The 27,450-nt window shown below is 45.3% G+C and overlaps 1 protein-coding gene across 7 annotated transcripts in view; it reads right to left on the bottom strand.

The window, feature by feature from the left end:
• Window positions 1-27,450, bottom strand: part of CUX2 (cut like homeobox 2) — a 552,659-nt gene that overhangs the window by 141,178 nt on the left and 384,031 nt on the right. For all 7 annotated transcript variants that reach the window (XM_033955398.1, XM_033955397.1, XM_033955392.1 and 4 more), the window contains exon 4: window positions 20,740-20,818. In XM_033955398.1, the coding sequence (XP_033811289.1) occupies window positions 20,740-20,818 (79 nt within the window). The remainder of the gene's footprint in view (window positions 1-20,739; window positions 20,819-27,450) is intronic.

The following is a 27,450-nucleotide window of genomic DNA, read 5'->3' as shown; positions in this document are numbered from 1 at the left end:
TAAGAACCACTGGTTTAGTGCATTAGAACCTAAGAACTGCAAATAGATTAGACCAAAGGTACCCAGTACCCTAAACTAAACTAAACTAAAGCTTAACTTTGTTTACCTAGTCATCATTCTGAGAAGGCTCGACTCGGTTTACAGCAATTAAATAAACAGGGAATGATTTACAAATGATAAATAGAAGATGAGAGCAAAATTTCAAAAGAATTAATTTTCAAAATGTTTGGCAACAGTGGCCAATCCAGGTTTACAAGTGCCCGGCAGAGTCCCAAAATGTCACAAGATTTCAAGCTGCCCAGCCCTAGGGATAAACAATGTCTTTCTTCAGGTCTACCTGGGGAATTTACCTCCATGAATTTGGTTAAACCTTTTTAAACACAACCTATTAAGGGGGAAATTGGAGAAACTGGGGCTCTTTTCCCTGGAAAAGTGGAGGCTTAGAGAGGACATGATAGAGACTTACAAGATCATGAAGGGCATGGAGAAAGTGGAGAGGGACAGATTCTTCAAACTCTCGAAAACTACAAGAACGAGAGGGCATTCGGGAAAATTAAGAGGGGACAGATTCAGAACCAATGCTAGGAAGTTCTTCTTCACCCAGAGGGTGGTGGACACCTGGAATGCGCTTCCAGAGGGCGTGGTAGGACAGAGTACGGTACTGGGTTTCAAGAAAGGATTAGATGTTTTCCTGAAGGAAAAGGGGTTTGAAGGGTATAGATAAATATACAGGTCCTGGACCTGATGGGCTGCCGCGTGAGCGGACTGCTGGGCATGATGGACCTCTGGTCTGACCCAGCAGAGGCACTGCTTATGTTCTTATGTTCTTATTCTATAAGAGACGCTTAACAGAATTGGTTCCAATGATAAGTTTTAACAAGCTCATAATTGAAAAAAAATAAAAATTAATTGGGACATAGGCGCCTATCACATGGTGCCCAGTAGCGCCTAACACCAAAGTAGGCATGTTTAGGGGTGGAGAAAGACTTAGGCGCAGCTAGGCGTGATTCTCTAAATCAGTGTTCTTCAACCTTTTTACTCCTATGGACCGGCGGAAATAAAATAATTATTTTGTGGACCGGCAAATTATTAAGACTGAAATAGAGCCCAATGTAGATAGTATTTTTTATTTATTAATTGAATAACAATTTAAATTTATAGTAATTGACATTATTTAAATTTCCTACACATCCAATGTATATCTTCCCTCTGCATCTCTATCTATCCTGTCTAGCATCTATCCTCTGCGTCCTTGGCCCTTTGTGCCTTCCGTGTCCCCATCCCTTCTCCATTCAGCATTTCCCCTCTGTGTCTGTCCCTATTCTCCATGCACAGCATCTCTTCTCTGGCCATCATCTCTCTATTCTTTTCTGCCCGGAGCCCAGGCCCCCCCACCCTATGGCTTGTATGCCTTCCTTGCTCTCCCCCTATTAGCATCGCTCCCTCCCTGAGTCCACTGTCCCCGTCCACCAATTCACTCTATCTGCCCCTTTCTTCACTGCCCTCCCCACAGTCCAGCAGCATCTCTCCTTCTCCCTCCCTCCCTCCAGGTCCAGTAGCAGCACTCCCTTTCTTTTCCTCTGTCCAGCAGCAGCTCCCCCCTTTGCTAGCTTCCATTTCCAGTCCAGTGTGGCAACTCCCCTGACCAGCAGAAGCAGTGCTTCCCTCCAACCAGCTCTAGCTCTCCTTCCCCCTTTCACCCTACCAGCAACAGCTCCCCTTTCCACCTCCAACCGGTTGGCAACAGCACCTTCCCTCACCCGGACTAGCAGCAGCTCCGCGTTTTAACTTGCCTGGCAGCAGTGTCAGTAGCGTCAGCACGACGATGCACTCAGGCGGCCTTGGGTCCTTTGATGGGTCGCGCCCGCCTCGGAGGAAAGAGGACGTTGCATCGTCAGAGGCGGGCTGTGACTCAGCAAAAGCCCCCAAGGCTGCCTAAGGGAATCACTGCTCTGACACTACTGGTACAGCTGCAGGCAAGTTAGAATACTGAGAGCTGCTGGGAGGGGAGGGGAGGAAGATGCTGTTAGTCTGGAGGGAAGAGAGACACTGCTATTCCGGAGGGGTGGGAGAGAGGAAAGGAAAACATTGGCTGCTGCACAGGAGGGAGGGAAACATGTGGGTACTCATCGGGCCCCCCCCCCGATCTCCTCGGGTCGTGATGGACCAGCAGGAAATTTCGCACCGGCGGTTGAAGAACACTACTCTAAATGACTTAAGCGCCTATAATGTAGGCCTTTAAAACTCTGGCCTATATTGCAGGCATCTAAGTTTTAAGTTAGGCGATGCTATGATCGATTCTATAAAGAGCATCTAAGTGCGATTAGCATGCAATAGGTTCCTAACTTTAGGTGCCTATCTTTTTTAATCCAAAGGAAACGAAGAAGGCAACCCCCCCTCCCCAACCCCTGATAAACAAACACAATGAAAGTGGGGGTGGAACTGCACACATCAACCGGGAATGAGTACACTGAAATAAATCTCGATGGTAGTAAACTCTATTTTATTGATGTAAAACGACTCGACGTGATCTGTGTTTCGACCTAAAAGATCTGCATCAGGAGAGGAAGGAGAGGGGCGGGGTATGATCTGGTATTAATTAAGAGATATGATAAGACTGTTTAAGGGTTATTTGAGTTATTGTTCAATTGGATATATGGGTGGGGGGGGAAATAATTCTCGAGAGTAAGCTCCGCCCACCCGCACAGCGTCATCAGCGGCGACAGAGCCCAGACTCCTCCTTAAAAGGGAGAAGCCAATGGCGTGAAGGCACAGCAGATCGCAGGGAAGCAGCGGTCGCTGAGGCAGCGTAGCGGCTGTAGGAGGAGGAAGAGAGGACATCAGAGGAGGAAGCAGAAAGCGGCGGCGAGGGGCGGGCAGTGGCGAGAGTAAGCTCCGCCCACCCGCACAGCGTCATCAGCGGCGACAGAGCCCAGACTCCCCCTTAAAAGGGAGAAGCCAACGGCGCCCAGCCGTTCGGCGCGGCGAAGGCGAGCAGCAAAGGCGCTCGCCTTAGTGAGGACGCCTTTGCGAAGGAGCCGAGAGAAGGAGCCAGGAGTCCAGATTGCTCAGCAGCAACTTCAATCTTCCTAATCAACTTCTAAAAAAAAAAAAAAAAAAATTTCCTTTTCTTCTATTCTAATTCTTTTTTTTCTCTCTCTACTTCTCCACCTAGCTACACGCCGGGCACACTCCAACGCACCAAGGAACTTTAGACACAAGGAAGGAAAAATGGAGGCAGCAGAAGCCCAGCGAAGCTTTCCAGTATACTGCATTGAATGTCACATGTACGACTACCTCCCTTCCGGGAGACAGGCTTACATATGCAGTCGATGTCAGGAACTGGCTAGCCTAAAGAAGGAGGTCGGGAGACTGCAGATCAAAGTACAAGAGCTAGAGGGACTCCGCTCCATAGAGGAACCGAGGGAATTTGAACCAACTGAGGACACCACCAGAGAAAACCACATCGACGAACAGGTCAGGGAGCTCGAGAGATTCATCGAGGAGGCCTGCAAGATGGTAGAGACACAAGAACACCCGCTCTTCAAAAGGGAACCAACAGATGGAGGACAGGACCCACCAGGAGCCGGGGGAGAAGGACCTTGCGGAGGAACCAAACAGGAGAAGGAAGGATTGGAGGATCAAATCACCGACACAGACCTGAGACCCAGGAGGAAGCTGAGGAAAAGGAAATCTGCTATCGTGGTGGGAGACTCAATCCTGAGAGAGGTGGACAGTCACATAGCAGGAGGCAGAGCGGATCGCCTAGTGACATGTCTCCCAGGGGCGAGAACAAAGGACATCTCTGACAGAATCGAGAGAATCATGGAGGAAGCTGAGACAGAGGAGACAGCAGTGATAATCCACGTTGGAACAAATGACGTCAGCAGAAGGAATTTCAACATGACTACACTGACCGAGCAGTTTAAGATCCTGGGGAGGAAACTGAAGCTGAGGACAAGGAAGATAGCCTTCTCAGAGATCCTGCCAGTACCGAGGGCAGATGCGAGGAGGCAGATCGAGCTGCAAGCAACAAACGGATGGCTGAGGCGATGGTGTGATGAGGAGGGTTTCCTCTTTGTACGAAACTGGTCAACCTTCCTGGGAAAAAACAAGCTCTACAGGAGAGACGGACTGCACTTGAGCACGGCTGGGATGAGGATGCTGGCACGCAACATCCAGACCTGCATAGACATGACTTTAAACTGACAACTAGGGGAAAGCCGATAGTCGATCTGACCTCGACACATCGGACCTCAGTATCATGCAAGGATACTGAACCAGGAAATGGCGATAGAGGACTAGAGACTGAATGAACACTTTTTGGTCAGAAACCCAAAGATGCATTACAGGGACCCGAGAGGCAAATAGAGCTAAAGAGCAAGAAAAGGAGGAAACAGCCGGAACCAGGGGGCTACCCAAGAACAAAGAAGCGGGCAGAGGATGGGATAGACACACCACAGGAGGAGGGTAAACAGAATGAGGCTCGGGGACTAGCAGCCCGGGCGGAGATCGGCAGGAGCATCAATTCACGATGAGATCCAAAAGAAAAGGTAACAAACTCACGAGGAGATCCAAAAGAAAAGGTAACAAACCGGGACTTAAATTGCCTATACACAAATGCTAGGAGCCTAAGGACTAAACTGGGGGAGCTAGAAGTTATAGCCAGTAATAAGGACCTAGACATAATAGGAATCACAGAGACATGGTGGTCCGAGGACAACAAATGGGATGTGGCCCTGCCAGGCTACAAACTCTACAGGAGGGACAGGGCACACAAGAAGGGGGGAGGAATAGCACTGTATATAAAGGACTCCATTCCTTCATCCAGGACAGAAACAACAGTAAGGGCGGACAGTCTGGAGTCACTATGGGTTAAGCTGACAGTAGGGGAAGGAGCTGACATCAAATTGGGACTGTACTATCGCCCACCAGGACAGCCAGAAGCAAACGACCTGGAGGCCGAACTGAGGCAGGTGTGCAAAAGTGGAAGGGTGGTGGTTATGGGGGATTTCAACTACCCGGGAATAGACTGGAACATTGGACACTCATATTGCACGAGAGAAACTAAATTCCTAGAGGCGACAAGGGACTGTTTCATGGAGCAGCTGGTCATGGAACCAACGCGAGTGGATGCCACTCTGGACCTAATCCTCAACAGGCTAGATGGACCCGCAAAGGAAGTGGTAGTACTAGCACCATTAGGGAACAGCGATCACAACATGATCCAGTACAAATTAAGCATAGGAACATCAAAGGTGAAAAGAACCACAACGACAGCACTAAACTTCAAAAAAGGAAACTACGAGGACATGAGGAAAATGGTGGGAAAAAAGCTCAGCAACAGCTCAGGGAAGATGAAGACCATAGAGGAAGCCTGGACGCTGCTTAAAGGCACAGTGCTCGAGGCACAAGACCTGTACGTCCCAAGGTTTAGGAAAGGGTGCAAAAAAAAAAATCGAGCTAGAAACCCAGCGTGGATAACAAATGCAGTTAAAAAGGCGATAAGCGACAAGAAATTATCCTTCAGAAAATGGAAAAAGGAACCAACAAAGGAAAACCAGAAAGAGCACAAAAGACACCAGAAAGAATGCCATCGAGAGGTCAGGAAAGCGAAGAGAGAATATGAGGAAAGACTGGCGGGAGAAGCAAGAAACTTCAAACCCTTCTTCAGGTATGTGAAAGGGAAACAACCAGCCAGAGAGGAAGTGGGACCACTGGACGACGGAGACAGGAAAGGAATGATAAAGGAGGAAAAAGAGATAGCTGACAGGCTAAACAAATTCTTCTCGTCAGTCTTCACCAGAGAGGACACATCCAATATCCCAGAACCCGAGGAGATTATAAGCAGAGACCACGATGAAAGGCTGGTACAACTAGAGGTAAGCAAAGAGGATGTCCTCAGACAGATAGACAGACTGAAGAACGACAAATCACCGGGCCCAGATGGCATCCACCCAAGGGTACTAAAAGAACTGAGAAACGAAATAGCAGAAACACTTCGCCAAATATGTAACCTCTCCTTAAAAATTGGGGAGATCCCAGAGGACTGGAAAATAGCAAATGTCACACCCATCTTTAAGAAGGGATCAAGGGGTGACCCGGGAAACTACAGGCCTGTGAGCTTGACTTCGGTTCCGGGAAAGATGATGGAAGCACTGGTTAAGGACAAAATCTGCGAACACATAGAAAACAATGGACAACTGAAGGCGAGCCAGCACAGCTTCTGCAAGGGAAGGTCGTGCCTCACGAACTTGCTGTACTTCTTTGAGGGAATAAACAGCCAGATGGATAAGGGGGAATCTATAGACATCATTTATCTTGACTTCCAAAAAGCCTTCGACAAGGTACCTCACGAACGGCTACTTAAAAAGCTGTGGAACCATGGGGTGCAAGGGGATGTCTACCGATGGATCAAACACTGGTTGGCAGGCAGGAAACAGAGGGTTGGAGTAAAGGGCCAATACTCAGACTGGCAATGGGTCACGAGCGGAGTTCCACAGGGGTCGGTGCTGGGACCTCTCCTGTTCAATATATTTATTAACGACCTGGAGACAGGGACAAAATGTGAGGTTATCAAATTTGCTGATGACACCAAACTCTGCAGCAGGGTTAGAAGCACGGAAGACTGTGAAGACCTGCAAAGGGACCTAACGAGACTGGAAGAATGGGCAAAAAAGTGGCAAATGAGTTTTAACGTAGAGAAATGTAAGGTCATGCATGTAGGGAAAAAGAACCCGATGTTCAGCTACAAAATGGGGGGAATATTGCTAGGGGTGAGCAACCTTGAAAGAGACCTGGGGGTGATGGTGGACACGACACTGAAACCATCGGCACAGTGTGCGACAGCCTCAAAGAAAGCAAACAGAATGCTAGGCATCATCAAAAAGGGTATCACAACCAGGATGAAGGAAGTCATCATGCCGCTGTATCGCGCAATGGTGCACCTGCACCTGGAGTACTGTGTCCAATACTGGTCACCGTACCTCAAGAAGGACATGGCAGTACTCGAGGGAGTCCAGAGAAGAGCGACTAAACTGATAAGAGGTATGGAAAATTTTTCATACGCTGACAGGTTAAAAATGCTGGGGCTGTTCTCCCTGGAAAAGAGGGGACATGATAGAAACCTTCAAAATCCTAAAGGGCATAGAGAAAGTGGACAAGGACAGATTCTTCAAACTGTGGGGAACCACAAGCACTAAGGGTCACTCGGAGAAATTGAGAGGGGACAGGTTTACTTTAGAACTAATGCTAGGAAGTTCTTTTTTACACAAAGGGTGGTGGACACATGGAACGCGCTTCCGGAGGGTGTGATAGGCCAGAGCACTTTACAGGGGTTCAAGGAAGGTTTGGATAGGTTCCTAGAGGATAAGGGGATCGAAGGGTACAGATAAAACTAGAGGTAGGTTATAGAAGTGGTCAGAAACCACTTCACAGGTCACAGACCTGATGGGCCGCCGCGGGAGCAGACCACTGGGCGGGATGGACCTCTGGTCTGACCCAGTGGAGGCAACTTCTTATGTTCTTATGTCATTTTTTTTTTTCTAATAAGTTTATTGTGCTTTGCTGTTAATATTCTATGTAAATGTATCATTTATTTTGCACAGGTGTAGTTTTAAAAAATGAATAAAGGAGTTTAAAAAAAATAAAAAAATAAAAAAAGGGATACATATCATTTGAAATGCTGCCAAATATCTCAAGCTGAAAGCCATCAGCATAGCTTGAATACCACTGATTATCTCGGGCTGATGGCTGGAAACAATTGGAGTGACAAAGCGCCACCAGACTTAGAAACGCTTGTTTTCGCTATTGGCAGCGAGCGTTTCTTACTGTCTAGCGGCACTTTAGTCACTCTAGTCATTTTCAGCCATCAGCTCGAGATAAGCTCAGGGGTGATATGACCGAGGTCTATAAAATACTGAGTGGAGTGGAAAGGGTAGATGCGAATCGCTTGTTCACTCTTTCCAAAAATACTAGGACTAGAAGGTATGCAATTAAACTAAGTGGTAGATTTAACTTAGAAACAAACATAGAAACATGATGACAGATCAAAGGCCAAATGGCCCAACCAGTCTGACCATCCGCAGTAACCACTATCTCTTCCTCTCTCTCTAAGAGATCCCACGTTTTCTTGAATTCAGACATAAACTTGAGAAAATATTTATTCACACAACGTGTAATTAAACTCTGGAATTCGTTGCCGGAGAATGTGGTGAAATCATTTGGCTTAGCGGGGTTTAAAAAGGCTTGGATAATTTCCTAAAAGAGGAGTCCATAGGCCATTATTGAGATGGCTTGGGGAAATCCACTGCTGATTCTTAGGATAAGCAGCATAAAGTTGGGATCTTGTCAGGTACTTGTGACCTGGGTTGGCCACTGTTGGAAATAGGCTGCTCTGTCCCAGTATGACAATTCTTATGATTTTTAATGTGAGCCAAGTATAGGATAATCAAGTCATTGTGACATCACTGATGAGGCTGCCACCTAGACATTATGACATCACAATCTCAGTTCTGGAATGTTTCTACTCTTTGGGTTGCTGCCAGGTACTTGGAACCTGGGTTGTCCACTGTTGGAAACAGGATACTGGGCTTGATGGACCTTCAGTTTGTCCCATGACCATTCTTATGTTCTCATATGAGCCAAGTGTAAGATAATCAATCCATTGTGACATCACTGATGAGGCTGGCTCTTATGCATTGGTGGAATGAGGCATTATGACATCACAATCTCAGTTCTGGAATGTTGCTACTCTTTGTGTTTCTGTCAGGTACTTGGGACCTGGGTTGGCCACTGTTGGAAACAGGATACTGGGCTCGATGGACCGTCCGTCTGTCCCAGTATGCAGCTCTTATGTTCTTATTAAAGCTGTTCCAGAGACGACTTCCCCTCCCCACCAAGTTAGAGCTTAGGCTCTCCTGATTCAGTATACGAAAGACTTTCCACACCCATCCTACTAAGCGCACAAGCATTTGGGTTTTATGTTTTTCTTATTGGATTCTTGATATACTGCCTTTCTGTGGTATAACCACAGAGGCTTACATTTACTAAACGCAGGCACTTTCTTTGTCCCTAGTGCGTTCACAATTTAAGTTTTTGTACCTGAGGCAACTAAGTGAGTTGCCCAGAGTCACAAGGAGCTCTGCTTGTACAGTTTTGGCCCCTCCAGGTTTGCACCCTGCGCAGCTGCGCCATTCACGTAGTCCTGAATAGCACTATGCCTATGTTATAAATAATGACTGCTAATTCAAATCAGTTAGATTAAAATGCAAATTGTGTCTTGAAAACAGAAGAAAATGCAGTTTTATTCTGATTCTGTTTCAGAAAGGAAAAAAAATATTTGGTTAACAGCAGCAAAGAAATAGTTAAACTATATAGAGCATTCCATAAAGGATCAATAAGGGAGAAATGTTTTTACCACACAACTGTTTTATTTTATTATATTTTTTTTTTAAAAATCTGCTGTGGATGGTCTTAATTATGACTGGGGGCGCGTCTGCCACGAGAGGTACTGCCATCTGTCACTGTCAATAAAATGGTTTGCAATTAAGCTAACGGTTCGCAAACAATATGTTTGCTCATATGTGTTTGCATGTATACACTCATTATTTTAAAATCCGTTTTCTCCACAAGTAAATAATCTTAATATATAATAGTTGTTTCGCAGCTAAGAGGTTCTGTGTATATAGGGCTTGGTGTACGATTTCACTGCGGAATAATGATGAAGCCAACCTGGAACTGCAGCATTTGCAAGAGCTAATGAGGAAAACTGAACAGAAGCAACCCTGTTGAAAGAACAGAAATGGAAGGGTCTGGGATAAGGCTCCAGGACGGATCACGCAGCCTTAGTGTAGTTTAATTTTTACTGGAGAGCTCTCTCAGCGGTTTACAATAACATATTAAAAATAGATACAAAGAAATATAAGTTTCATCTTTCCAAAGAAGAAAGAGAAACATAAAAGAAAGTTATGCTTGTCTAAGGTCCTCGCACCAGTCTTTACTCTGAATTTTGAAAAAGGAATATTTTCTTTTACTGCTTTTTAAAACAACTATAGAAACATGATGGCAGTTAAAGGTCAAATGGCCCATCCGCAGCATCCACTATCTCCTCCTCTCCCTATTGGCTAAGGCTCTTTATACCTGCATTGTGATGTCATAGAGCTTTATGGTTATAGAAATATGATGGCAGATAAAGGCCAAATGGCCCATCCACAGCATCCACTATCTTCTCCTCTCCCTATTGGCTAAGGCTCTTTACACCTGCATTGTGATGTCATAGAGCTTTATGGTTATAGAAACATAGAAACATGATGGCAGATAAAGGCCAAATGGCCCATCCACAGCATCTACTATCTCCTCCTCTCCCTATTGGCTAAGGCTCTTTACACCTGCATTGTGAGGTCACAAAGCTTTGTGGTTATAGAAACATGTGCAAGAATAAAACTGTGGAATGGCCTTGTTGGCCAAATTCAGAAATATGGTAATAGGAGTTCATTCCGGAAACTGCTGAAAACACAATTATTTGTTGATGTATTTCTTTGAGCGTTTAACCTATTGTAAGGATTGAATTTTTCTGCTTTTATCTGTTCTGACCTGGTTCAATATTTTATGTATGTAACTTTATTGTAAACCATTTTGGAATAAAACAGTATAGAAAAAGTAAAAATAAATAAATAAATAAAAACATGATGGCAGATAACAACCAACAAATCCACAGCCATCCATCCACTATCTCCTCCTCTCCCTATTGGCTAAGGCTCTTTACACCTGCATTGTGAGGTCACAGAGCTTTGTGGTTATAGAAACAGAAACGTGATGGCAGATAAAGGCCAAATGGCCCATCCGGTCTGCCCATCCACAGTAACCATTATCTCTTCCTCTCTCTAAGCCTATCCCAGGCTTTCTTGAAATCAGACACAGTCTCTGTGTCCACCACCTCTACCGGGAGATTGTTCTATGCATCTACCACCTTTTCTGTAAAAAAGTATTTCCTTAGATTATTGGGGTCATAGGTGCAAGCTATGTGGGTGTTGTGGGTGCCTGAGTACCTCCAATGTTTTTGGGACCTCACATAACCGCAGACACACTACTATTACTACTACTACTTTTGTGGCTTACCAAGGGAGGAGGGACGGTCCGCCCCGGGTGTAGCTCATCGGGGGTGCTTCAGTTCAGAGTCTGGTCTCTTCTTGGTGCAGACAGCAAACTTCAGGCTGCCGGCAGCGTTAATAAGCTGAATATGCTGCCCTCGGTGGCCTGGAAGCTGTCACGCTGCTGCAACATCCTGCCTCTGCGGGGGCAAGAAATTGAAGCAGAGGGAAAGCTTCCGGGTCTGCCAGAGGCAGCACGTTCAACTCATTAATGCTGCTGGCAGCCCAAAGCTTACAAGCGGCAGAGAGAGAGAGAGAGAGGTATGAAAAATATCGCACCCAGTTGGAGGGAGGGGAGGGATAGAGGAGAAAGCCACCAAATTGGAAGGGAGGAAAGAAGGAAGAATGAAGAACCACCAGGGAAGGAGAGGGAGAGGAGAGATGACGGACAGTTCGGTAATTGTTTGGGGCTTTGGGTGGAGCTTATAACAGGGCTCCAACATTGCTCCGGATACTAGGGTCCACCTTGAGGATTAGCGCCCAAGAAAAGGATCTGGGTGTCATCGTAGATAATACGATGAAATCTTCCACCCAATGTGCAGCCACGGCCAAAAAAGCAAATAGGATGCTAGGAATTATTAAAAAAGAGATGGTTATCAAGACTAAGAACATTATAATGGTGCGACCTCATCTGGAGTATTGCGTTCAATTCTGGTCTCCTTATCTCAAGAAATATATAGTGGGGCTAGAAAAGGTTCAAAGAAGAACGACCAAGATGGTAAAGGGGATGGAACTCCTCTCGTATGAGGAAAGACTAAAACGGTTAGGGCTCTTCAGCTTGGAAAAGAGACGGCTGAGGGGAGATATGATTGAAGTCTACAAAATCCTGAGTGGAGTAGAACGGGTACAAGTGGATCGATTTTTCACTCGGTCAAAAATTACAAAGACTAGGGGACACTCGATGAAGTTACAGAGAAATAATTTTAAAACCAACTGGAGGAAATTTTTTTCACTCAGGGAATAGTTAAGCTCTGGAACTCGTTGCCAGAGGATGTGGTAAGAACAGATATTGTAGCTGGTTTTAAGAAAGGTTCGGACAAGTTCCTGGAGGAAAAGTCCATAGTCTGTTATTGAGAAAGACATGGGGGAAGACACTGCTTGCCCTGGATTGGTAGCATGGAATGTTGCTTCTCTTTGGGGTTCCTGAATCTTTTGTTACTCTTTGGGATTCCAGAATCCTGCTATTCTATAGGATTCTGAATGGAATGTTGCTACACCTTGGGTTTTGGCCAGGTACTAGTGACCTGGATTGGCCACCGTGAGAACGGGCTACTAGACTTGATGGACCATTGGTCTGACCCAGTAAGGCTATTCTTATGTTCTTATGCTCCCCAGACAAAAGTCCACATCACAGGAACAGTAATCTGGTATGCTTTTTTTATTTTTTTTTTTCAAATGATGGTAGTTTTACAATGCAAGTGCTTTTGAACACGCAAAAATCTTTACAAGGCCCTCTTTTACAAAGCCACGGGAGAGGTTTCTACCATGGGCCAGTCAGGTAAATGCACCAGTGCTCGCAGGAAATCTAGGAGCGTTGCTTGCGAGAGAAACCTCTACCGCGGCTTTGTAGAAGACAGCGATGAAATTCATGTTGACATCCCAAGTGGCAAAAAACAAACAAGCAAACCTCTAGGGGGTTACTATTTTGTTTCTAAATATGCATGAAGAAATGTTCTTGCACTGTTCTGAGGAGAATTTTAAAGCTGATGATAACATATTACTTGAGCACTATTTTAAAGTATCTATAAGGATTTGAAGCTTCTCCCTCCTTTTTCATAATTCGTTCTGGTAATTTACAACCCCTCCCCCCCCTTTATGAAGCCACGGCGCTATTAGCACCGACGCTCATAGAATTCCTATGTGCGTCGGGGCTAATACCACCGCAGCCGGTGATAAAAAAGCCTATCACAGCTTTGTAAAGGGGGGAGGGGTAATTCCTTGTTTCTATTGCATACTTAATATAGCAAAGCTACTTTTGGATAGAGTGCAATTTGGCACTGCTGGCCATACGTAGTGCAGTGCTGAATGGATTTGAGTTTTAAATGTGAGTGGTAAATTAGTTTTGCAGCTTTAGTGAAGCTACTTTTGAAATGAGTGCTAGTTAATACCAAGATTTCACACCTCTGGGTTGTTGGGGGGGGGGGAGGGGGAGGTTGGATACTGTCTGTTCAGCAGAGCTAAATATACATATACTAGTCTTTAAGCCCGTTACATTAACGGGTGCTAGAATAGATGTGTCTGTCTGTCTGTCTGTGTTTCTTTATCTCTCTCTCCTTGGCCACTGTCTGTATCCTTCTGTCTTCCCCCCTCCCCCCACTCCCCCGAGCAAAGCTGTCTGACCCCCAGCACACACCTCCCCCACAAAGCAGCTTCCTCTCCCTCTCCCTATCTCTCCATGGCCCCTTCTGTCTTCCCCCTATAGCAAAGCTGTCTGTCCCCAGCACACCGCCCCCCAAAGCAGCCCCCTTTTCCTCTCCCTGTCTCTCCATGGCCCCTTCTGAATTCCCCCCCAGAGCAAAGCTGTTTGCCCCAAGCACACCCCTCCCCCCAAAGCAGCCCCCTTTCCCTCTCCCTGTCTCTCCAGGGCCCCTTCTGTCTTCCCCCCCCAGAGCAAAGCTGTTTGTCTCCAGAACACCTCCCCCCCAAAGCAGCACCCTTTCCCTCTCCCTATCCATGGCCCCTTCTGTCTCCCCCAGCACACCCCTCCCCCCAAAGCAGCCCCCTTTCCCTCTCCCCCTGGCTCCCAGTATTGATCCCCTTCTTACCCTCCCTCCATCCCAGCGTCTTCTGGCTTGCTCCTCTTCAAAGCAGCCTGCGATCGTGGTGGCCAGCTTTAGCGAACCTAGCAGGCCGCTCTCCAACTCGGTAGCACGTTCCCTCTGACACGATCCCGTGTGTCAGAGGGAGCGCTACTGAGGTTGGAGAGCGGCCTGCGAGGTTCTTTAAAGCCGGCCACGATCGCAGGCTGCTCTGAAGAGGAGGATCAGCGGCGGCAGCGGCAAGTGAGGGTGGGAGGTGACGCGGAGAGGACGCGGGCAGGGAGAGAGCACAGTCGCGCGAGTGAGGGCAGGCGGTGACGCGCCGAGGACGCGGTCAGGGAGAGAGCACAGTCGCGCGCCTCCAGCCTCTGCAAGCGCCGTGAGGTGTCAAATAGAATACTGCCACAGAAGCACACTTCACGGCGCCAGGAATCACAAATTTTCAAGAGCGCATGCTCGCTCTAGGGTTTTATTATTATAGATAGGGTGAGGCAAAAATATCCCCAAACAAACTTAACTTAAAAGTGTTCATGAAGCAAGGTGAATCTACTGAAACGTGCACAGACACAGTATAGAAATTCTTTAAACCCCCCTGAAGCACAAGGATACACACAGACCACCTACACATTTATTTCCATCACTGCTCTCACTATCAGTCTGCTCTATGTTAGTTTGTCTCATCTAACTTTTTTTTTTTTTTTTTTAATTGTTATTTACAAATCAGTTTAAGAACAGGGTGTTAAGGGTGTGTGGAGTCTCTGTTATATTTCCAAATATTAGTTAATTAGGGTGATAAGCCTGTCCAGAGCCCATCATTAATGGGGGGAGGTTAGCTGCACACCCGATGCAGTCTGGGAAATGGCGGGCCGGGGTAGGGGGTTCCTCGGAGTGGGGGTGGCTTAGAGTTTGTCAGCATTTGAATTCTGGCAGAATGGGGCCAGCCTGACTCGGGATTGGATTTTAAAAAATTGTTTGAATGTAGCAGGTGGGTTCCTTCAATGGGAGCCTTTCTTTCAAGTTCTTTCAATGTTCTGCTTCTTGAGTTAATTTTTTACTTTCGGAATATCATCTTTTTTGTAGGTTTTTAGATTTGTGCTGCTTGATTGAAGTAAGGTAGTAGATGAGTGGTTGAGATGGTATAATCTTATGATTTTTGGATCTTTATATTGGTGCAAGTCTTGAAATATGTAAGAAATATTGTGAGCCGCCTTGGATAAAGACGGGTTAAAAATGTTTTAAATAAATAAAAGTGTTTGAGGTGGGGCTGAGGCGGGGATTTTATGCAGGGCCCCTCCAAGGTCAGGAAATTTCCTTCCTGCTCTTTGGAAGCATCCAGATTTTCCCAACAGTTTTAATTCAGAAATGATATGGTTAATTTGTTTCTGTTCCACTTCCTCAAGGTAGAACACAGAAAAACAAAAAAGAGGTAACCCGTGGCGCTCAATCTTTTATTCACGTACAAGACCCGACAACGTACATGTTTTGGCCCTAAGGCCTGCCTCAGGGGTCTTATATATTGAAACAATTCAGTTCAATTCAGTTTCGTTTTCCTGCAAGTGTTTTCACACCACGGTATGGACACCAAATCCCACCTTTTTGAATCACCATCTGTGACTTTGAACTAAATTGTTTCAATGTAAGACCCCCCCGAGGCAGGCCTTAGGGCCGAAACGCGTATGTGTCGGGCCTTGTACGTGAAGAAAAGACTGAGCCTCACAGGTCGCCTCTTTTATTTTTCTGTAATTTGGCTGGAAGGAGTGTTGGTCTCACATTCCCCATTAATGCACACGTTTAGACTCTTTCCCGACTGTGTGTAAATGTTTTCAACAAAACTGCAATGGGAACAACATTTGATGATAGATTTTGAGGCTCTCATGTGGTTTGAAATTCATTATTTCACTTTCTATTCTGCCTTTTGCCTGTCCACATAGGGCTGGATTCACTAACCTTACTTTCCTTGTCCGATCCATGTCTGATTGCATGCAGGCCGACAAATTCACAAAAGGCCTGCATGCAAATGGGGGGGCGACTATTGGCATGCCCCCCACCGACCGTGCAAATCGCTGGAGAGCAATCCTTGAGCATGCTCAGACCATCTTCCTTAACTGTAGATGGTCTGCGCATGCACTGGCCCTCCGTGCTCGGTAGAACAGAATTTTTTTTGTTTTAATCTGTTTTTCTTTGCAAGCCTGTGGTTTTACTTGCACTGTGGGGAAGGGCAGGAGAGTCGGGGCGACAGGAGAGATTCGGGGCAAGAGCAGGAGATGGGGCAGAGAGCAGATCGTGGCAGGGAGAAGATCGGGAATGAGAACAGAGAAGCAGGGCAGAGAGCAGGGCGGCAGAAAGCAGAGCAGTCAGAAAGGACCTGAGTGACTGATCCTCAGCAGTCGCTTATTTTTGGATCGGTTAGCCCAGTCTAAACTAAACTAAACTAAACCTTAAGTTTATATACCGCATCATCTCCACGGAAGTAGAGCTCGGCACGGTTTACAAGAACTTAAAAATGAGAAAGGGTAGGAAAAGGTTTACATAAGTTTATAAATCAAGTGGAAAAGTAAGGGAAAAGAAATTACATGTTAGAGAAGAGCCAGGTTTTTAGTTGCTTGCGGAATAAATGGAGGGAGCTCAGGTTCCGCAGCGGGATAGTAAGGTCATTCCAGAGACCTGTGATTTTGAAAAGAAGTGATTTTCCCAGTTTACCTGCATGGAGAATACCACGGTGTCCCTCTTTTTTTTTTTATATAGTGAATCGCGTCCCCACCTACTTTGCATGCTGTTTCCCCTCATTTGCATGCATGAATCGGGTCGGAGGGAAATCGAGTCGCAAACCAATCGGTTTGCTTAGTAAATCTAGCCCTAAATCTTGTCTTTATGCTTCTTTCCCTTTTTTTCACATTTTTTTCTCTTTTCTTCCTTCCTTCTCTTGCGCCCTAGTGGACGCATTCTGGTCCAGTCCAGTTTGCCGTGCTCTTCTTTCAATCACGACTGGGACGTTCAGGTCTGAACCAAGCGATTCACAGAAGACAATCAAGAAACCAGCCGTCGCCAATACATAAGCCACAGTGAGGTTTAAATCAAATAATTCCAGACAACAATGATATTAATTATGCTTTTTAACATGTTCGGCTGCTCCTTTTTTTTTTTTTTTTTTTCCCCACTTCATGCCACATCTGCGTGAACAATATCAAAAAGATTTACGAGTTTCTTTCGTAATTACAGACACCCAGCTAGTATAGTTGTCAAAATACTTGCTGAGCAATCAAACTACAGAGCATTCTTTGCAAAAGATTTGTGTTGACAGCAGCCATTCAAAAACAAAAATGTTGAATCAGGACTTATCTTGCTTTAAAAAAAAAAAAAACAACAAACCACAAAAAACCCTCAACACAACCTACAAAGGAGTTAGTGGCCCACCAAAGAAGCAGGGGAACTTTTATAGGGAGAAAATCAAAACAAATTTTTTGAAAACCTATATGTTCTTTGTTGATTACTAGGAACTGTAATTGCAAATATCATTTAACCCCCCCAACCCTTTTACAAAGTCGCATTAGGCTTTTTTTTTTTAATTACCAGCTGTGGTGGTATGGCGATAAAATGCCTAATGCGGCTTTGTAACAGGAACCCTTAAAACAGTGAACAATGAAATCAAATTGCTAAATACTCAGCGGTCAAACCTGCTCTTGTCCTACAAATCTTCCCCTTTCGAAATATCCCCCCTTTGTCTGAATAACTTGCTGTGTGACAAAATAACCCAGATTTAAAAAAAGAAGGGGGGTGGGTTCAAGTTATCCCTCTTTCTTGGAATTCCTCAAACCCTAATACCACCAGATCCTCCCACAAATTAAAACTATCCTTCCCCTCGCTAAAAGGCATTTCCCACACAGGAAAGCTAGGGACCTCCCTCCACTTCAAAATCACTGAGCTCTGGAACAACCTTACCTCCCCTCTTCGGAACTTGAGCTCTCTCCAAGTTTTCCGCAAACATCTGAAAACCTGGCTTTTCTCAAAAAATGTAAGTCTCCCTCCAACTTAGGAATCAAGGAAACTCTTATATCTTGGCATCCCAAGTCCTCTAAATTTTCTTCACACTTCTACCTCTAACCCTCTGTTGTAGTTCCTTCCTATTTCTCCTACTGTAAACCGCGTCGAGCTCTATGAACGTGGAGATGATGCGGTATACAAACCTAAGGATTAGATTAGATTAGATTAGCAGGGCTTCTCATCCCAGTCCTCAGGACACATCCAGCCAGTTAGGTTTTCAGGATATCCACAATGAATATGCATTTTTAAAATAAAGTTTCATTATCAACATTTTATCTATCTCACTCATGCATGTTATTACCATGGTGGACCTACTCTGGATAACATCCTGAGTGTCTTCCAAAAACTCTGTCATTTAGGCCAAGACAATCCTGGCCTAAATGGAAGTGCGCCTAAGGTTTTAACGCCTACTGGTGCATAAGACCACATGGGCGCTGCAAGGCAAGATCCATAAATGGCGCCCAGTGGATGATTGACAATCGCACTCAATGCTGCCTAGAAGTCAGGCGCCATTTACAGAATCAGAGTCTCACTGCCTAAGAGGAGAATTACTAAGCTGAAGCAAAATTATTTTATTTATTAGGATTTATTAACTGCCTTTATGAAGAGATTCACCCAAGGCGTGTACAGCAGATACAGCTTGAAATTAAAAAAAGAACAAAAAAAAACAACTTGCTCTCTCTTTTCTAGGCCTCTCCTAAATTTATTGGGGACTTGGTAATAGTGTTTCTTATGTTATATCTGTAATAGAAGATATGTTTCTTGATTACTTTTTCTATTTTTCTGTGCAAAGATGTTGGCTTTGTATTTTGAGTAATTGTTAACATGATAAATCATTTAAAAAAAAATACTTACAATCTGATAAACAATTGTCAAATGATCAGACATAAGCATACCATAAATAAAATCAACGAGGTAAACTTGAATCCTAGAAATAGGACTAACATGAAAGAGTATCAGAAATATAAACGTTTAACAACAATGTAGAAGAAAGATGATGTTGGTTATATCATAATAGGCAGCATGAAAGAACATTCACAGGTATGATATGTACAATGTCAGCAAGGTGAATAATTTCAGGAAAAACACTGCCAGAAAAAAGCTGAGTATATTTTGCATCTCAGTACTACCATTAGGGTACAAGCTGCCACAAAAGGCCCTTATACAACAGATCGAATCCTAGCAGTAGTACTGTAAGACCACCACAAGGTGTCACCACCACTATTTTAAACCCAGTGCTAGAAGAAGGAAGGGTGGGGAGATGTTTCACCTGAACTTGGGGGTTTTAGGGGCAGGGGAATATCATTGGGGACAGGGACGAAGTAGGTGGGACAACTCCTTTTTGATGAGCATCGGCCCCTTTCAGAAGTAGCCTGGGAGTACTGGGCTGTGGCTTCATTCCCTTACACTGCCATATAACCCCCCCTCCAGCAGTGGAGAGATACCCACTTTCTCCTGCCGCTAAGCAACAACCCCTCCCCTGGCAGGGGGACAGATGCCCACTCTCTCCCGCAGAATAAATGAACAACCCCCCCCCCAAATCGAAGATCAGCAGGAGGGATGCATGCCCACTCCCTCCCGCTGCTGATGTCAAGCAACACTCCAGGCAGCAGAAGGGATGTCCACTCCATCCCCCCACTGCCATCGCGCCCCAATGAGCCCCATTTGCCTCCAATGACCCCCTCACCCCCCCTTACCTTGTTTATGAAGTCTGGCCAGAGGGATGCCTACACCCTCCGGCCAGCAGGCCCGCCTCTTCATAATTGTAGGCCTTCCACTCCCTGGTTCATCCTGGGATGCGCCAGGGAGGGGCTAGGGTTCTGACTGGCCGAGGTTGATAAAAGCCCTCCTATGGGAGGGGTCTTAAGTGTCTGCTTACTCTCTCCCGGTTTTCATAAACAAGGTAAGGGGGGTGGGGGGGGGGGCGTCGATGGCATGACAGCGGCAGGAGGAAGGAATGTGCATCTCTCTCATTGCTGGGGGGTATCAGGGAGTTGCTTGGTAGTAGGCAGAAGTGGGCATCGGGGGTTGTTGCATGGTAGCAGGTGGGAGTGGGCATCTCTCTTGCTGCCAGGGGGAGTGTTGGGGGGGAGCAAAATTTTCTGGCAGGTCTGAGCTGTGAAGCCTTACTTTTCTGTCAATACCTGAGCCAATCAGTGCTCTGGCACTGATCAGAAAGTAAGGCTATGACAGCTCAGATCTGCTGGAAAATTTTGCTCGCAGGGAATCAACCGGCGATAATAGAGAGTCGCCCAGAGTGCTCCTTTGAATATTAATGATCTCGTTGCAATACATTTGCATGGAAGAGCCGGAGACTGCTAGGAACCTCGGTAAGCCGTTTCAATAATCCGCCGCTAAAATATCTTAACACTAAACCGGCTGGAACCGGTTTAGCGACCACGTTAAAGTTCTGAGAATCTTCTCCTCAGAGAGGGAGGGAAGGACTGTGAGAGAGTGAAAAAGAGGGGTATTAATTGTGCACACAGAAGGGTAAAGGTTTCCAGCTCAGATGCTTTCAGTTTAATAGAGCGTAACACTGCAATTGCTGACATAAGGAAACAAAAATTTCTCCAGCCTGAAATAAACCGCTGATCGGAGAAGCAGGAATATAATCATGGTGGAAGTTACTGAAAGCATCAAAAACCTACGGACGTCACCGTATTGTTTTACAATGCACAATGACGTGCCATCCTTTGAAGCGATCACCGGGAGATGGCCTCCGTCTAACTGTCTTGAATGGTCTTCTTTCGTAATTAATTATTCAGCCAAGTATTCAGAACATTTCTTACCTGGTGCTTCAATTAATTGCTTGTAAATACTCAGGAAAGCAGTTTCAGCCTCCTTACTTCGTTTACAAAGTGCAACCACCTTGGGGGGAAAAAGAAATAACACAGCACTTGAGAAGGTTTGAAACCAGGATATGGGGGGGTGGGGGGAGGGGGTGCAAAAGAAAATAACCACTTCAGTTCCTAAGCTTCACGCCAACACATAGCATTAAAAATAAACTCAGAATGGAGTTGATCTAAAAACAAATATAATATATGCTTGGCACACACAAATATCAGACTTTCTGGCACGCCCTGCTTTGCTCCTGACCCTAGACCATGAATAATTTACAGCTAGCTGATATTTCTCCGTGCAATTGTCACTCTTTATTAGTCAACAATCTTTGCTAACAAGATTCATTGCAATTCTTTGCACAAGTCGGCTGGTTAGCTCAAGTCTTGACAACTTGGTTGTGGTCCGCTTTACAAAGCCGCGCGGCAACAGCCCCGCAGCCCTTTAAGGGCTCCTTTTACAAAGGCGAGCTAGCGGGATAAACGCGCGCGACTTTTCATCACGCGCTGGCCAAAAAAACGACCGCCTGCTCAAGAGGAGGCGGTAGCGGCTAGCGCGTCCGGCGGTTTAGCGTGCGCTATTACGCGCGTTAAACCGCTAGTCCGCCTTTGTAAAAGGAGCCCTAAATCTCTATGAGCTTTGAGGCCATTACCGCGCGGCTTTGTAAAACAGGCCCTCAGTATCTTGTTTCCAGCAGAGGGATCCCCCAATGAGTGGCTAGATTCCATGCCGCTTACTCCCAGAGATAAGCTGTGGCTCTCCCCACATCTACCCGATTGTAATAAGTTTATGGACTTTTCCTCCGGGAACTTCTTGAGAACCTATGCGTCAAATTACTATCATCAACTGCTTTTACTATATTCTCTGGCAACCAAATGCAGAGCTTAACTGTACAATGAGTGTAAAAACATTTTCTCCAATTTGTTTTAAATATGCTGCTTAGGGGGGCATTATCAATGTGGGATGCCATCAAGACAGGTCATTGTAACACACGTTTCATTTTATGAAATGAGACCTAGTTACTAAGAACCCGTAACAGTAAATTAACGGTAGCCTGCATTGAGAACTTCCTATGGAGTTTCCCCTAATTGTTGTGCTTTTGAAAGAGAAAACAACTGATTCACATTTACCTGGTTGAATCCATTTCACCGATGATTTTATAAACCTCTATCACATCTCCTCTCCGAGCTGAAGGGCTCTAACCTCTCTTTCCCCCTTTCCTCGTAGGAAAGTTGTTCCATCCCTTCACCATTTTGGTTGCCCTTCTCTGTATCATTTCTATTTCTGCTATGTCGTTTTTGAGATGTGGCAACCAAAATTGCACGTGATATTCAACGTGAGGTCACACCATAGAATGATAAAGAGGCAATCTCATATCCTGAATTCATATTCTAATAATTCTTGTTTGCTCTCTGCACATTGAGCTGAGGATTAGAGAATGGCACAGTGACAAAATTCATCACCGTTCCCGTCCCCGCGGATAACCACAGGAAACCATCTTCATGTCATTCTTTAAGGAGAGAGGGAAGAATCAGAGTATGAATGGCCACAACCACTGACCCGCAAGCTTTGCTTTGAAGAATGCTGGTGTAGAAGGACTGAGATTGAAACAGACACTACAGAATGACAGTCTCTGGTATCCAGAGCAGATATTGTGATGTCATAATGCCTCATTCCACCAGTGCCTAAGAGCCAATCACATCAGTGATGTCACAATGGCTTCATTATCCTTGGCTCACATAAGAATCAGAGTATGAATGGCCACAACCACTGACCCGCAAGCTTTGCTTTGAAGAATGCTGGTGTAGAAGACTGAGGTTGAAATAGACACTAGAAAATGACATGGGATTATTTCCCGCGGTTATCCGCGGGGACGGGGACGGTGATGAATTTTGTCACCGTGTCATTCTCTCCTGAGGATTTCAACATACAGTCCATGATGCTGCCTAGATCAGTTTCCTTAGGGTTGATTCCTAATGTGGAACCTACCACCATGGAGCTATCATTTGGGTTAGAGTTACCAGATATCTGGATTTCCCCAGACATGTTCTCCTTTTGAAGACATGTCAGGGGGTCCGGACGGCTTTTCAAAACTTGTCATTTTGTCCGGGTTTAGAAAAGCCTCCTCAAATCGCGTCGGGCAGGCAGCGGGGGGAGGGGTGGGGCTAGGGTGGAACTGGGGGGCGGGATTAGGGCATTACTGGGTAGGGATGGGTGGAACTGTGCAGCCCTGGGGGCAGGTCTAGGGATCCAGAGTTTCCGATTGGAAAATCTGGCAACCCTAATTTGGGTTATTCTCTACGTGGATCGCCTGGCACTGAAATTTCATCCACCATTCAGATGTCCAGTCTCATAAGGTCCTCCTGCAATTTCCCACAAGAAAAATATGGCCTATCCAGTCTGCCCATCCCTTCCATCTAAAATTCCTTCCCTTGGAGATCCTATGAATTCTGATATCGTCTTTGTCTGCACCACCTCCACTGGGAAGCTGTTCCACAAATTTACCACCTTGACTGTGAAGAAGCACTGCCTTAGGTCACCCCTAAGTCTGTCCCCTTTCATCTTCATCCTATACCTCCTCATTCCAGAGCTTCCTTATAATCGAAAGAGACTTGTCTCCTGTACATTTATGCCACGGAGGCATTTAAACACCTCTATTAATCACCCCTCTTTCTTCCAAAGCGGCTTGTGATCTAACAAGTTCGAATATTTTGAGTTCTATGCAAACTGATCCCTTCACTCATTTTCTCTTCAGATCATTTATATTTTTAGCTGCTTCCTCATTTAAACCAGTTCTATAGAGCCAACTTTCAAAATGGCTGCATTATAACACCTTAAGCATCACCACTGAAGCCATGTACTCGTAAATATCACACTCGGTGTGAGGTTATAGAATAATTGCTTTCTTGGAGAGATCTGTTAATTAACCAATTGCCTTTCTACAGAGCTGCTATGAAAGATGTGCTTTCCAAAGATGATAGATATGCTACCGAAAAATATAATCTCCTGACATATCCAGCTGTTACAGATGGATAGAGCTATTATCTTGCTTAACGCTTGTGTAGAGATGGCTGAAGTTCTGCCTGGGCGGCAGTACCAGAACTTTTAGCCCTCCACCAGTTCTGACCTTATACTAAACCCAAACATTTTCCAGATCAGAGGCTGACCCTTTCCTGCCTGACCGAACGTGTTGGAGGATCCATCCCTTGGAGGGAAACAGGGCTCCCATAAATACCCAGCCCAGGGGGAAGATAGTAACATAGTAACATAGTAGATGACGGCAGATAAAGACCCGAATGGTCCATCCAGTCTGCCCAACCTGATTCAATTTAAATTTTTTTTTTTTTTTTCTTCTTAGCTATTTCTGGGCGAGAATCCAAAGCTTTACCCGGTACCATCTTTAGCTTACAGCCCTGAGGCACTGCACCAGAATCATGCTAAGGGACTAGCAATCATTATTAACCTTCATGCTGAGCATCCTCTTTAATGGGGAACCCCCTCCCCCCCCAGTCTAAAATGAACACAGTCACTGACCCGGAGAAGTCAAAGTGGGAAGCCAGCCTATTAAGCAGCTGGAATGCTAACCTCTTTTTTGTTATAATTTTTATTTAGGAATTTTCATGTTACAAAACACAACTTACAACTGATCAAAATAAAACAGACAATGAAAGTCATCCGCACGGTTCCCTCACGGAGACTTTAAAAAAAAAAAAAAAAAATTCTTTATTGATTTTCAATTCGAGTACAAAGTGCAATAAATTTCACATACAATTAATATCAAGAACAGCACTATATTCGATCAAAGAATAATACAAAATTTATTACCCCCCTACCTGGATGTGTGTGCAAATCAAATAGGCAATAGAGGCATGTGTGGCGCAGTGGTTGGAGCTACAGCCTCAGCACCCTGGGGTTGTGGGTTCAAGCCCCGTGCTGCTCCCTGTGACCCTGGGCAAGTCACTTAATCCTCCATAGCCCCAGGTACGTTAGATAGATTGTGAGCCCACCGGGACAGATAGGGAAAATGCTTGAGTACCTGATTGTAAAAACCGCTTAGATAACCTTGATAGGCGGTATATAAAATCCTAATAAACTTGAAACTTGAATTGCTGCGCGCACTAGACCTTAACGCCAGCATTGAGCTGGCGTTGGTTCTAGCCACGTAGCGCGTGGTAATATCCTGCGTGCGCCAAAAACGCTAGCGCACCTTAGTAAAAGGAGCCCATAATCTATGATTTCCATTTTTTAATACAATTTTTATTCATTAGAACTGTAACCTAGGTGACCTTTTGTTTCTTCCCTCTCTCCCCGCCTCCTCTTCTTTTCATGCTCTCTTTGCAAACCGCTTAGATATTTATTATTCTTCGCAGTCTATCAAATAAAGGTGAATTGCGAGAAAGACAAAAAGGCGCTAACTAAGCCAGCTGGAGAAGAAGACCTGGGACCGAGGTAAACACATCTCTAGCCGCCAGATTCCCCCTGGAAGGACCAACCAATATCTCAAGACCGTAAATAGTTAAGGAGACTTAAGAAAGAAAATTATACAGATGTGCAAGTGTCATTTGTCATCTTAAGTATCTTTACTGCATCATGGAAGAACTGTAAACAGATGCCGGAGATATTACTCCTTTGGCCATCCTTTGGCAGTAAATCCTTCACACCTGGAAGCCACCTTCACTGCGTGAACTGCTTTATTGCTTGAGAGACCGAGAGTGGAGTGACTGGATACAGGGTCGGCTGACCTTCGAGCATTGCTAGTCTGGCTCTGCCCTCAAATTAGTCCAATAGAAATATGTTTGTGCTGCCCACAGACGCTCTGCTCCTAAAAGGGTTACACTTGCAAAAGCAAAACCAAAAAGCAAAGGGGTAGATATTCAGCTGGCGGCAGTCAATGTTTTGGGTTTTGTTTTGTTTTTTAAACACTGACCGCCCAGGGCAGAATTAGCCCCAGATATTCAATGCTGGGCCATGGTCCAAACACCAACACTGACTTGTAGTTATGCTGGCTGCGGAAGCTTGTATAGGTCTCAGCTGATATTCAGCAGGGGGCCCACAAAACATGAACAGACACCGTTGTCCTGCACCCCCCCTGGTGAGATCTATATCACCCCCCACCCCACCCCCCCGAGTCAAGACCCTCTCTCCCAACCCCCAGACAAGGAGCAAGCCCCCCCTACCCATTCCAGGTCTACAACCCCTTCCAACTCAGGATAGGCCTCAGCGGCCTACTTAAAGTCCCTAGTTTTCCATGTGTATGTGGGGGGGGGAGGGATGAACCCCAATCGCTCCTGCCCCTATAGCCACCTCTACAAAATGGCTGCCATGACCTCTTGTCCACCCAAAGCACTGTATATGATATAATTAAAAATAATGCAATAAAACACATAAAACCACAAACAGATAAAACATAAACACAGAAGTGTTTCAAGAGGACTTTTTTGCATGTTTACTGGGGAAATGTGGATTTTACCCCAAAAAGTTCCATCCCTGTTCCTACAGAAAATACAACACATTGGTGTAAAGTTTACGCCAGTCAACTTGAAAACCCAGGCACACGTACGTACTCATAGGCTTTTCACCTATGTGGGCTACAGAAATAGCCCTCAAAATGGAAATTGACAGCATATGGCTGAATGCTTTTTCATGTAAGTAACCGTGGGGGTCCTGTTTCCCACATGGGGAAAGCATTGAATGTAAGGGATTCCTACTCAGGCTCTTCTTCAAATCTAATTTATATTATGCATTGCAAAAAAAAAAAAAAAAAAATGTGAAGAAGGATGCTCTGTTGGAGAGACAGGCCACATGCTTAAAACAAGAATCAGGCACTACACTAAATACCACAGATCTAACCAGGGTGACTTATACTTTTGTGAGAAAGCCTTTGCAAGATCAGAGCACCACAGCACTGAATTTATGGTCAAAATATAATCAGGAACATATGACATTTCAAGTTAAAATGAATTTTGACACCCATAAGATAGGACTTAACAAAGATCTGGGGTTTCTATTACATTATAAACCATAAAATTATACTGCTTTGTTACCCTCTGAATACCTTGTCCATCTCTGTTTCTCACCTCTCCCTGCGAAATTGTCATTGGAATTTATGTTTCATGAATATATATTATGATACGTGTCATCGTTTGCTCATTTCTGACCTGAAGAAGGAATTCCAGTAGAGTCTCGATTATTCAACATAAATAAGACTTGCCCATTGCTGGATAATTTTAAAAGTCAGATAACAAGGAACACATTGAAATTGCATAGAAAAATGTGTATTTCAAGTGCTGCAGTGAAAGCAAGGACTTAGTAGCAAAACCAGACAGGGGGCTAGATTCACTAAGCAAACCAATCGTGTACCGATCGGTTTGCGACCCCTTTGCGGTCTGATTTTACTCCGGCCCGATTCACTTACCTCTGTGCCGATCCGATACTGATCCGTGCATGCAAATGAGGGGAACGGCATGTAAAGTAGGCAGGGACGCAATTCACTAAATAAATTTTTGAAACCCACTGGGCTGGCTGATCAACACAAGAGGCGACTGCTGGGGACCAGTCGCAAACATCCTTTCCGACTGTTCTTGGGCCTGAAATCCCAGCCCTGCAGCCCATCTCTGCCGCTCTGTTCTCTGCCCCTTCCAGCCGAGCCCTGCTCTTGCTGC

Source organism: Geotrypetes seraphini, chromosome 8, assembly GCF_902459505.1.
Source record: "Geotrypetes seraphini chromosome 8, aGeoSer1.1, whole genome shotgun sequence".
NCBI classification, from domain to species: Eukaryota; Metazoa; Chordata; class Amphibia; order Gymnophiona; family Dermophiidae; genus Geotrypetes; species Geotrypetes seraphini.
Note: the sequence above shows the minus strand (reverse complement) of the source record. Positions and strands in the feature narration are given on the sequence as shown.